General features: G+C 38.2%; 1 protein-coding gene across 1 annotated transcript in view; it reads right to left on the bottom strand.

Moving 5' to 3' along the window:
* Positions 1-8,336: 8,336 nt before the first annotated feature.
* Positions 8,337-13,875, bottom strand: part of WWTR1 (WW domain containing transcription regulator 1) — a 104,483-nt gene continuing 98,944 nt past the window's right edge. The window contains exon 7 of the mRNA XM_082767408.1: positions 8,337-8,357. Within this exon, the coding sequence (XP_082623534.1) occupies positions 8,352-8,357 (6 nt within the window). The 3' untranslated portion in view covers positions 8,337-8,351. The remainder of the gene's footprint in view (positions 8,358-13,875) is intronic.

Below are 13,875 nucleotides of genomic sequence, written 5' to 3'. Positions count from 1 at the left end.
AGAACAACCTGAAGCCATGGAAAGATTTGGCTGACTTCAACAATACTGAGTCAGAGTCTTGGGTACAAATAGAATAAAGTCTACAGCAATGACAAGTATGTAAAGCAGCCTCTTTCCTTGCTATTCTGTTAATGGAATAAGAGTGAACTTTATCAGTTCTGCTTGTCTCTTGAAAAACAAACAGAATGGGCAGGCAGGGGTGTACCTATTCTTGCCATTATAAGACAAGCTGTATTTAGATTAACAATGATTTCCTAAAGCTAAATCAATGAACACTGCTGGAAAAGCAAATGCATCAAAAAGCAGATCATAAAATGCAGTTTTTGCAATGAAAATTTAAGTACAGAAACACACACACACAAAAATAAAAGCCCCAAACAGAGGGCAATATATTATATCAAGTGTTCCAAACTGTGGTACATGTACTGGTAACATTAATTTGTATGGTAAATCAAGATACAAAGTGAACTGGAAAAAATAAGATATATCTAATTCTTTTCCCTCATGTAATTGTTGCCAAAATAGCCAAAACTTTCCTTGTTCACATATATACTGCTCAAGACAGAGGTATGTGTTGCCAGGCCTGGTACTATCACAGAAGATATTTCAGCAAGAACTTCAGCAAGTCTACTGTTGACATCAAGCTGTGTGGTGCTGTTGACATGCTGGAGGGAAGGGATGCTGACCAGAGGGACCTGGACAGGCTTGGGAGATATGCCCCTGCAAATCTCATGAAGCTCAACAAAGCCAAGCACAAGGTCCTGCACCTGAGTTGGGACCATCCCAAACATGAATACAGGCTGGGAAATGAGTGGATTGAGAGCAGCAACCCTGAGGAGAAGCACTTGGGAAAGCTAGTGGACAAAAAAAATGAACATGAGCCAGCAGTGTGTGCTTGCAACCCAGAAAGCCAACTGTATGTTCAGCTGCATCAGAAGTGCAGCCAGCAGGTTGAGAGAGGTGCTTGTCCCCCTCTTGTTGAGCCCCCACCTGGAGCACCACGTTCAGCTCTGGGGACTGCAGCACAAGATGGACCTGTTGGAGTGGGTCCCAAAGAGGGTCACGAGGACAATCAGAGGGCTGGAGCACCTCTCCTATGAAGGCAGACTGAGAGAACTGTTGTTTAAGGAAAGGTTGGATGTGGTACTTAGAGACATAGTTTAGAGTGTGATATTGGTGGTAGGGGGATAGTTGGGTCAGATGATCTTGGAGGTCTTTTCCAACCTTAATGATTCTGTGATTCTATGATATCTAAGAGGTCCAGACTAGATTCAGGAGATGTTGCTGCTGACATCACCGTAATACAATATAAATCACATTTCAAAAAACAGTCTGGACAAACTGAATTTGGGAACGTACAGGATATTAAGAGGCTTTCAGCTACTTGGGGAGAATACTCATTTAAGTTATCTTTCTTTCTTTAATTTTTTGATACATATATATATATATGTTTAATACCTAAATCACACTGTAAATAAAGTCCAATTTAAATCCATACTATTCTGGCAAGTATTGTGAAGCTTATGACACTGAAGCTTAAAGAGAAAGAAAGGAAGGAAAAAAAAAAAAAAAAGAGAGAGAGAGAAGCGTTGCACAGATGTGGTTCTGTGATGTAACCTCTCCGGGTATTGTAGCTGTTGACCTTTGAGACTTCCTTCATTATGAGAAATATCCTCTTATTGTAGAAACATAGGCTTACCATTATTGTGCACTTCAGCTTTGATGACTAAAATGAGCACAAACATCATCCTGCATGTTTCCTCTGCAGAAGGAGATGACTTCTTAACTGAAAACTCCCTTCATTGTGTTATGCTAAAAAAAACCCCACACTACCCCAAATAAAACATGACAACCTCCCTTACCCACCACACTTGATTTGATATAAAACTTCACATAATTAAGAATTCATATATTTAAAATGGATTTTTTGATTGATTTTTTTTTCCAGACAATGTAAATAATAGTAAATTTATTTAATCCCCCTGAAAAGCCCCAATGAAATGAAGAGCTCTGGAGTTTAAATGCTATTCTATAAAACCATTTAGAGGCTAGTCAAAAATAAAGAACCCCACTCTTTCTTTGAGGGAACAATCAAGTCAAGTATTTGATTAGATGGACAGCTAAGTGTCCATTGTGTTAATTTTGTTAGTGGATGTGGTACATAGAAAAATTCCCTTATTCTGTATACAATCAAGCATGTGCGTCATTGCAGTTACTAAAAAATAATAATTTAAAAAATAGTAGTAGTTCAAGTATCTCTCCTGTGTAATTATATAGGTTAAAAAATCTTGAGGTTGTTCACTTCTCATGCCTGTTTGCTCCATAAATCCTACGGCTACTGCTTGAAAAGTGAGCAACAGTGGATTTTTAGCATTTATCATGGGCATGTCCAGATAAAACTGACCTGTGAATGAGCAGGAGCCAAACACAAGCTTCTCATCAACCTGAGGAACAGCAGGGCCTTAACTGCATCTCATGACTTGCTCCAGCACCATGAGCAGAGTTTACACTAGTTTAAACAAACTCAGAATTGGATTTTCAGTCTTTTGTTTAAGAACCATAGTGTTTGCACTTACAGAGGTGAGATAATTGCTTACACACTCACAGATGCTTCCCAACAGCCCATGGAAAGCTCCACTATTTCTCTCTCACAAGAATATTTCTGTAGCTCGGATGTCCACCCCGGATGAAGAACACGTATGAAAAGGAAATTGATCCCCCAATATTATTTGAGGAAATAAAAGTTTAGTTCTAGGCTAAAACCTAACTTTAGACTATAGGTCTCATCCTCAGCTATGTCTGAGAAGAACCATGACAGTCAAAGAAGGCAGTAAAGCACCCTCTGGCTTCCAAATCCTGGTCTGTTTGACAGCAATGCAATCCTGATTGCACATTCTAAGGTCCAGTGGGTAGGACTATTGTGAAAAATGTCCATAACCTCTCCTGGGAGAATGGGGCTGGTTTATAAAAAGTTACAGCAATTAGATTGCATCCCTGAATCATCACTTCTGCAGGATAAAGGCTGTCAGCAAACCAGTGCTACACAGGGCAGGATACAGAGAAGTAGCTAAAAGTAGCATCACAGGTGCCTTTTCCAGTTTCTGTGATGTCTAAAGATAAGCCTAATACCACCTGGGATCCAAGGATCCAGCAGCTCCTATATAAAACCAAAAAAAAAAAAAAAAAAAAGCCTCAATAGTCATTGTTGCTCTGGCTTTTCTATTGCAAGAAGAGGACAGAAGCATGCATCTTTCACAAAATAAAGATGTTAGAAAGTGACTGGTTTTCTTAATGTCAGAAAGTGGGATATCTCATAACTATTAGAATAGTTCTTTTTACATTCCAGCTTTGAAAACCTGACCATTCTCCATCTTTCTGTAGCTGTTCCTGAACCAGGATGACAGGATCAAAAGAAATTACTTTCTCCAGCTCAGTTATGTATTGGAAATCCTTGCTATATATTCAGGCAAGTTCTAAGTTTAGGTAATGCAAAGAGGAGCAGTGTATTGATGATTGTCAAAGCTACCACAACAAAAAATACTTTCAGAGAAAGTTGAAAAATATTTTAAAAATGCCACAGAATTAGCCTTACAAGAGAAAGAAAACCATGAAGTACCACATTTCTCCTACGAAAGAAAATTACGTTATCTGCAATTACATCTCACACCTTTGCCTTAAACCAGATTCCCAGGGTGATCCATCATAACCAATGGAAGAAACAGAGTTGTGACAGTAAAGAAAAGTACTTTACAAAAAATATCTCTGGATTTCACTAATATATTTTTATACCCACCGTAATACTGGAAACACTCATATACCCTACTAGAAGGGAAATCAAGTACATGTGTGTGTGGATTGGGAAGAGGAAATCTAACACATAAATAAACATCATGTCAGATTGAGTATGCTGTCAAGATCAGAGCACATAGTCTGGGCTCAGTTTCCCTGACTGGACATGGGGCGTGCTACCACATGCTAGCTATCATGTTGGAACTTGTTGCATGTGTATGCTGTAAGGCTTCTGTGCTCTCAGGATGTCTCATTAACTTCTCTCCCTAGCTCTCTGGAACCTGGTCAGGATACAGTCTGTCTGCTATTCCTTTCATGGGAAGGAGATTTTTATGGCCCAGTTACTTAGTGTTAATTCTGCTAATCTTCCCTAAACTGAATGTTGCTCTTTTATTTATTTATTTATTCATTTAAATAATGTTAGCACCATCCCTCCCAAGAGGTTCTTGTTCCTTGTAACCAAAGGTTAAAACACAGGTAATAGTTGCTTCTGCCATCAGTGTTTTCAGAGCAAATATAAGCAATCTCCTAGATTGATTTAAAGATTCCAGAACAATGAAAAAAAAGATGACACTCTTTACGGAAAAATATGATTTGCTTCTTCACAATAGTTTCTTCAGACACTGCAAATTGTCTGTCTTACTGTTCTACATAGCCTTCTAGCCACCCCTACACTGGATTTTCTCAAAGACACAATAGAGGGCAAGAGACACATCTGAAACAGACATATGACAAATGACTTCCAATTACCTCAAAAAACAAATTAAAAAAAAAAAGTCTTGAAGCAAATAAAATTTCTTACATTTTAAAAACCTCTCAGATGTGAATCAACTGGCTTTGCAAATATCATTGCCATTCGGACACCCTATTCTACAACTTCTACCAAAGAGCTCATTATAATTTTTCTTGCTCAACTTCTGGTCCCATGCACCATCAGGGAGTGCAGTACCTCCTGTGTAGGTATGGGCAAGGTGCAGAAATTGTATAACACCAATGGATGAGACATGGCCTGGGATACAATAACATGGACTGCACAGATGCACTTGGAAAGACTGGACAACACAACACGTGTACCAATGCAGGTTAAGAATTCACATTTGTATTTCCTTGGAAGCTATTCTATTCATTATGCCTTACTGTTTTGTAGCTTATTGCTCACAGGGGCGAATACTAGCTCAGACAACTGCTAGGAATGTATAATGAATATGCAGTTACCTGTTAGCTAAGCTCCAAGTGAAGCCTCTTGGCCAGCTGTTCAGACAGAGCTCACAGTGACCCTAGCAACACCCACAGCTTCCCTTTAATTAAATGAAGAAACACCCATCTACTCTACCATCTATTTCTCAATGCCCAAATGATTCATTGCTCATGTTTTCCAGCCATTATCTGCAAAAGCACTATTCTGTAGCTGCAGTTGTCCTCAGGCATGCCACCTCAGAGGTGCATGTCAGTCAGCAAACTCCACCTAGACAGTCACAATAGGAAACTGCTCCCCTTAAGTCCTTTGTGCCTGTGGTCTCCTGGCCACAGCCAGAAGAAAGTTGCCAGATTACCTTTATTAATTACACAACATCAACTGGATGAACTAATGAGCTACTTCTGAGGAGGATGCAACCACCTGCTACCATGAAACAGGTCACTGAACATAAAGGCAATCCTTGCTCAGCTGTAATATATGCACATTCTTGCTTGCTGTCTCTGCCATCAGTTTGAGACAGAAAGCTGCTCTGAACTGTAGAAGTCAGCTTGAAACAAGTGCTTACACTTAATGCAACAGCACCTAGAACTACCACATTGACACAAAGAGGTCTGTTAGCAATAATGCTGACCTAAGAAAGTCAGCAATGATGCAACAGAAGCAGCTTTGACACTTAATGAACAAGCTCAGAGAATTGAAACTTCACAATCAGAGTGCAACTACCACTAAATGAGTATAGAAGTTCCTCTGTCTATAGAAGAGCTGACAATTCTTACTTAACAATAACTATTATTAACCCAAGACTAGTGATGTTATTGCAACTTCACTTCGCAATCAAATAAGCCACTTCAAAAAAAAAGTTTTCTGTTGGCATATAAAAACCATAATGTATCCATCATTCATTACTACTTGCAACCATGTTATTATGATAAAATTAGGATATAATACAAACAAGTTCTATTCCTATTTCTGTCACAGCCTGGGGGTGAAACCTTGGCTATGCAACATGACCAACAGAAGTTTGTTTCCCTAGCACTGTGGTATTTATACAGGCTTGCTGTCTTTCTTCCTATTCTATCCCTAAATTTGTGCTGTTTTTCAAAAGGTACACAATCATGAAGCATTATCGTCACTGTATTGTAATTATACACTGTTCTGTAATGCGTGTATATTATAGCTGTACAGGTTAGAATCATAGAATCATAGAATGGCCTGGGTTGAAAAGGACCTTAAGGATCATCTAATTTTACCCCCCTGCTCTGAGCAGGGTTGTCAATCACTACAGCAGGCTGCCCAGGGCCACACCCAGCCTGGCCATGAATGCATCCAGGGATGGGGCATCCACAACCTCTCTGGGCAACCTGTTCCAGTGCCTCACCACCCTCTGAGTGAAAAACTTCCTCCTAATATCTAACCTAAATCTCCCGTCTTAGTTTAAAACCATTCCACCTTGTCCTATCGCTATCAACACATGTAAACAGGCATTCCTCCTCCTGTTTATATGCTCCCTTCAAGTACTGGAAGGCTGCAATGAGGTCTCCCTGGAGCCTTCTATTCTCCAAGAAAAAATGGGCTTAGTATACATATCTCTGCATAGCACAACACGAAGAACAGGCTAACATACTTCAGGCTTGAAGTATGCCAATTTTGTGACGCCATCCCCAACCATGTTTAACAATGCACATAAAACAGACATCCAATGAAGGACATCCATAAAAAGACTTTTCACTAACTCCCAAGATTTTAATCAATTACACTCCACCCAGGTGAAGTCATAGGGCTTACTACTGTCCTAACTGAGAGCTACTCAGTGTCATACAAAAGGATGAAGGAAAATTAAAATATGTCTTTAGAACCATTGCAATTATAAAGTCATCACACAGTTTTTCACATACAGACTTTGGAAGTGGGTTGCTGATTAAGCTAGCATATGTTTAATGGACAATGAATATAAGAAGGCTATCACAACAGGAATGAGATTCTATGCCAAAATTTCAGATTATTATTTCAGATTATGGTCTAAAGAAGCAAAATACACCTTTACTTGCTCTTTGAAGGCCTGTCGGTTAAAAAAAAAAAAAAAAAAAAAAAAAAAAAAAAAAAAAAAGCAAAGATCTACAATGAGGCAGAATGTACATAATGCAGCAAATCTCCTTAAAAATATTCCTTCATAGGAAGACCCCTGATTTACATGTAAGCTGTTTTTGTGAAAATTATTTTAAATTCATCATTAGGGGCTATTTTTCCTTGTGGAAGTTTAACTCAGAAATCTGGATGTTAGCAAGCTCAAGGACTTATCAACATCTACAAACAGAGGCTGAAGCAGCAGAATTTTGCTTGCATTTCCTACATTATACATAAATTATCCTATCCTTGAGTCACTATGTTCAATGAAACACATCTCTAGAGTCTGTAGGAAAGGCATGTGCTCATTCATGCATGATATAACAGGAGATGTAGGAGAAAAAGGGTTTTCCTGCAGCCCCTCAGAGCATTGCAAAGGAAAGGAAACAGGAACAGGATAACTGTTGTTGAATAAAACAGATGTACAAAAAGCAGACTAAGCTTAATCCAACTCTTCACCATATATTCTTTGGCTACCTGTTTTTAAAAAACTATTCACAGGCCTGTATTACCTCTCATTTTTCATCAAACAAAAATTATCAGTAGGCATACTAAATTAAAAATAAAGACACCTACATCTAAGAAGAGCACAAAAACAGTGACATAAGTGGTTACAGACTCCATCCAACAATTTAACTGATGAAGGAATACAGTTCTGACAGCTCCAGCTCATCATCCTTGCATTTACACTTTCTATACATCACTAGCAGATTACACAGCAGTAACTAAGCAGAATAAAAACACCTACAAATCACTAGAAATTACTTTCCTTCTCATGTTTCCCATTGGAAAAGCACAAATCTTAAAGCTATGAATGTTAAATTTATTTTCAGAAGTAGTCTGCCCCATCTATGTAGTGTTTGACAATTAGGAGATTTGGAGGCTCAAAGAAAATAAATAAATATACCAGAAAACAGAGGTCAATTGGCTAAGAGAAAATACACAAGGATCAAAGTAGGAGGACTCTGTGTGACTGCAGGTTTCTACTGTCTGCCTGGAAAGGCAAACAACTCTCCGTAGCTAAAGAAGTGAAACTATCCATCAATCAGTAGATTGCTGAAAACACAAGTGTTACCTGCACCTGTCCTTGGGGCTGCCTGAATCCACCCATCCTGTTGAAGGAGCACAGAAGTTTCTCACTGTCTGCAGCAGTCACTAGGGTAGGAAGGATAGTGTGGTATGTATATTTCCTTGGTGCAAGGTATTTTTAGTGACTACTAGAGAGGGAGAATTTAATTCTTCATCTCTGAAAAAAAAAAAATAATATACCATATATAATTAAAGTGGTGAGATGGTTAGATACAATCTATGTGGTTGAAGGAACAAGTAGTTTACAGTAATCATGCATGACAGCCACCAAAACTGATCTGATAGCTAATTGGTGATAGTAACAACTCAGATGGTACATCTCTAACTGTGCTGAGAACTGGGCAGGATTGAGGGAAGCCTGTGAAATATTCACAGGAGGATGCAAAGCTCAGCATACACACAGTTAGATATCAATGGTTAAAAGGGAGCTATGAATACAGACAGGCCCATGACTAATTGTGGCCACTCGCGCCGCTGAAGGAGTACGTTTTTAGCTGTGTGCCTCCTTTAAAAGCAGGAGGGAAAAAAAATCCCAGTAAATAAAGTCACACTTCCAATGTTTTTGGAATTAGATGCTTTCTGCAAAGCAACATAGGGAGCACACACAAATGTAAAATACAAATATAGCGAACACATCTACACAAGCATATAAACATCATTTAATATGCTGTCATTTTTGCCCTTATAACAGTAACATGTATGTGCAACTTAAAATGGAAGAGGAAAAAAGAAAAGCATGTGGTAACCACACCAAGGGATTTCTGTGAGTTATATATTGCATTTTAACACCTACAGTTGTTTGGTAGTGGAACAGGCATCCTGTCTGCTCAGCATAGCATGTATCCAAGAAAGTACCATCCCATCGGTGTATCTGCATGCTGCTCTTCAATGTCTGCTGTTTGTGGCTAAACCTGCCATTACTGAAATGCGTGTTCAGGAGCTTATTTCTCCCAGTTGCCACCAGAGCTCAGACATACAGACAGAAAAACTAACTTACTAGCAAGTATGGTCACTACATGCACAAAACCAGATCTATGCCAAACAACATTGTGCACACTAGTGTCTATGCTGCTCAGCTTTACTGAAGTATTCAGGGCATTTCTTAAATTTCTTAAATATTTATTTTGGTCTGATGAGGAAGCTGTAACTCTAGCAACCCAATAAGCACAGAGGAATTCTTCTTTCCAGACTTTTAGTCTTCCTATCCTATTTTTTTTTTTTTTTTGGCCTGCCATAGGCTACTAGCATAAACACCGTCATAGAAACTGGCTTTCAAACTGCCAAATGAAATTTGAACTGCATCAGTTTTTCTTCATCATACAATAAATTATAATGTTCAAGTATGTAGCACCTCTGATCTCAAGACAATTTTTTTAGAGACTTAAATGCTGACACTTTTTGGTCCTTCTCAAAGTTACACAACATTAATGTTACACTCAACATGACACTATAATGAAATATCATGCAACTGGATAGTAGGTTTTCATACAAACATTCTTGTGGATTGCTCTCCTTTATGCTTTCTCTTACATAATGATGTCAGTTGTATTATCAATTGATTTATTGAGTGGTGAAAGAGATTTCTTTTTTTTTTTTTTTTTTAACTGAAAATTATTTAGTACTATTTATACTGTTTAACTCTACAAATAGTTTTAAAAAGCTGCTGACCTGCTTAAAACAGTATTGTCTCCCAAATACAGATGACTGTGAAGTTTATATATTATGTATGCATTTTCATTAAAACTGTACAGAAATTCTTTGTGAAATAAGTATAAGTGTATTGTCTACAAGCCATGATGGCTTTTACAAATAGCAGCAAAAATTAACTAGCTAATAGACAAATATAGTGAAATGCATACAGTCATTTCCCTCTTGACACAAAATAATTTTCTCTACAAAAAGGCCGAATTCCTTCACAGATTGACTGATCAATTCAGTTATAAAAATCACATTGATGCAAACAAAAACATCTGGATAGTACACTGCTAAATAACATAGACAGTAAAATGTTATGAAAGTTTATCATTAGTAACTCAGTCTTGATATTTCAGGATTGTGAGTGAATGAATGAATGTTGCCAAGGCAATCTAATAATTTAGATTATTTTTTCCTCTCAAGTACAGAGTTTGAGAACTTGCTGTCTATGCCAAACCTATATTGGTATTGATCTTGGACAATGAGTGGTTGGATGCAATTTCTTCTGCATTTCAGATTTAAAATTAAAGCTTACATTTAATTATAATTGACGAAAAAAGAACCATACAACCTGCTATGCCTAAAGTTTTCAGGCCACCCTTTTAGCTGTGCAGAAGGGTAGAAAACAAGGAAAGAAAAGGATGGGAAAAATATATAAATATCAACAGAATGCCCACTCCAAAAAACAAGCAACAGATCAAATCCTTTTCCCATATAGGTGGTTAACTGGTGCAAAGACTATAAAAAGTAATCCAGGAAAAATAAGACATTTCCATTTTCCTCCCTCAAAATAAATTGAAGAACTAGAATTTGCAAAGACATCTTGCAAAGAATTTAGAAAGAACCTCCTTAACATTTTAAATTATGTTTATGAAGAGCAAAAAGAAGAGTTATAACCACTGGTTACATGTAAGAAAGAGTTCTATGTACACAGGTTACAAGGTGCACAGTGTTCATGGTGATATAACCTTGCATTGCTGAAGCAATCATTTTTAGGTATCTTCAAAGCTGTGGGAAACCTTTCTATCTTTATTTGCTTCAAAGTAAAAAGACTCAACTTTGGACATGGCACCCCAAACATAATTTCACCCGCACTTCATTTGCATAGTTCTGCACCTGCATAGACACCAGGCTGACCTCCTGAGGCTAATGAAGGGGTATGACAACCTTGCTTACTGGACTCAGCAAGGACTAACTGATGTCAGTTAGTCCTCTCTCCCAGAACATCACACCTGCTATGAAGAGTGAGAAGACAGGCAGAAGGGGCTGCAACACCATCCCTACTCTCTTGCTGCACCAAGAAGGCTTTGTGTGAAACAAAAATGAGATCACTTAGTCAGACAGAACTTAAAATGACCAGGAAAAAAAAGAGGAGAGGAGAGGAGAGGAGAGGAGAGGAGAGGAGAGGAGAGGAGAGGAGAGGAGAGGAGAGGAGAGGAGAGGAGAGGAGAGGAGAGGAGAGGAGAGGAGAGGAGAGGAGAGGAGAGGAGAGGAGAGGAGAGGAGAGGAGAGGAGAGGAGAGGAGAGGAGAGGAGAGGAGAGGAGAGGAGAGGAGAGGAGAGGAGAGGAGAGGAGAGGAGAGGAGAGGAGAGGAGAGGAGAGGAGAGGAGAGGAGAGGAGAGGAGAGGAGAGGAGAGGAGAGGAGAGGAGAGGAGAGGAGAGGAGAGGAGAGGAGAGGAGAGGAGAGGAGAGGAGAGGAGAGGAGAGGAGAGGAGAGGAGAGGAGAGGAGAGGAGAGGAGAGGAGAGGAGAGGAGAGGAGAGGAGAGGAGAGGAGAGGAATCTTACTAACCTATCCTGAAAAAATAGTACAGTTTCATCATCATACTGATCATCTTGCCAAATATTCTTCATACATATCAGAACTTGTTATACTAGGAAATATCTTCTCACTCATAGAGTAAATCCATAGCCATCTGTAACAACTCCTGTGACAAATTCCATGTAGTTACTACGTGTGAAAGAGCAGGCATTGTCTTGAGGATCCACCACAGTGAAGTATACTGTGTTACTTCCAAAGGCAAGACATTTTCAGAACTAGATTTTTTTTACTCCTCTGAAAAGCAGAACATAAGCAAGATTAGCAAACATCAAAATTCAGGTTCAGTTAAAAATAAACCATTGTACACCTACAAGACATAACTCACCCCCTCTTGTGAACCATCCTACTGGAACCAGAGGAGATATTCATACAGCAAAATGACAAAAATACCATCCTGACCCTAATCTTTTTTTTTTTTTTTTTTTTTAAATGGAATCTAGGGGCCAAATTAGCCTAGACTCCTTACACTAGCATGAAACTAGAGCAAATATAAGGAGAGTAATTCCAAGGTGGTAATATAAAGCATAACCTGAAACAAACATAATGTAACAAGCTTCAGATAGATACTTTGAAATGACAGATGTTATCACACGAAAGATAAAGTAATGGATGGATCCAAAGTCCACTTATAGCCACGTAACGCCTATATCAATAAGACATTTCAACTTTATAACTAATATTTGGTTAAGTTCAAGCACAACCCTGCCAATAAATTAAAGTAAACACACCTATCTAGAGTACACAAAAACAGACTAACACAGGCTGGTACTTACACACATCGGAATTCCTGCATGTGCATGAGTAATCACTGTGCTTGGAGGACTTTCTTAATTTTCCTTCATAAACTCAGCATTGCACAACACATTAAGATGACTTTTAGCTACAAAATCTTGCTATGTGTGGACCTAACTGAGTTTCATGAGACTGCAAACCCCATCAACCTACAATAATTCATTTTTGCCCTTCAAACGCACTAATGAAATAGAATCATTAAATATAAGGAATAGTGTTGGAAGGTGACTGGAAGGGAGGCAGATCCACACAGAGCATCTCAGGAGGGCTTTACTGCAGTGTTCACCTGTTTTCAGATTCACCTTCACATGTAAACAGATGAATGTAATTTCCTGCCACACTGAACTCTCAGTTGGAGGCAGAAATTCAAGGCCTTAAAGTTTGTTGTGGAGACCTATAGAGCTCTTAAGAGTGCTGCAGTCTCTGACAGAAGGTATATCCCCCCCTATCCCCTTTGCCTAGGGGAAGATACTTCTTATATAGCATTTATCTGCCTCCGTGTGATATAAACCAGTACTCTAAAAAATCCACTGTTGAAAGCAGCACAAATACCTACAGGTATACAAAGATTTAATAATTTGGGGGTTGTGCTGTAGCCTCCATAAAGTTTTTTGATCACACTGATTGAGATATAAAGTTGGAGGCATTTCTCTCTCTCTCTCTCTCTTTTTTTTTTTTTTTTTCTTTTTCATGACTGTCCAAGCAAATTTTTTAGTTTTATTCTTAGGCAAGAAGGAAATATGATGTAGTTCATTATTTTTGAAATTGAATATATTAAATGATTTCATTTAAAGCTAGAGTAAGACATAAGTGCACCTCTTTGATTTCTACATTTTTGAGCTTAAACAATTATAATTATTTATAACAAAACTTTACTATAGTTTATCATTTGCTATTTGCTCTTTTTCTACTCTTTTTCATCTTTTAAATGATACAATGATATATATGGACTAATGATATAACAACAAATAATATTTTTTAGCCAAGTTATTTAACAGACAGACATACTTCAAACTAAATAATTCTGAAAGAAGTCAGATGATCATAGATGTAACGAGACAGTTGAAGATTTCTAGTAACAGAGTTATTCCTTTTGCTACAGAGTGTACCTCCATGCAAGCAAGGGAAGAGAAAATATCTTTGTAGGTTAACTACTTGAGAACTTACTCCTTAGGTTTTGGACAGACTTTTTTTTTTTTTTTGTAGGTACAAGAACTTGGTCAGGGTCAGCAAAGACTGAGAATGCATCACTGAAGCTGATTTTCATGGTCCCAGTCTGCATGTGTAGTAGTAGTCAGTTGTATTATGATAACCCAGATGTATTACTATAACCCATGCCCAGCAACATCAACAACAAACATACAGTTG

Source organism: Aythya marila (genome assembly GCF_965140915.1).
Source record: "Aythya marila genome assembly, chromosome: 9".
Classification (NCBI taxonomy): Eukaryota; Metazoa; Chordata; class Aves; order Anseriformes; family Anatidae; genus Aythya; species Aythya marila.
This window is presented reverse-complemented; position numbering and strand designations above follow the sequence as displayed.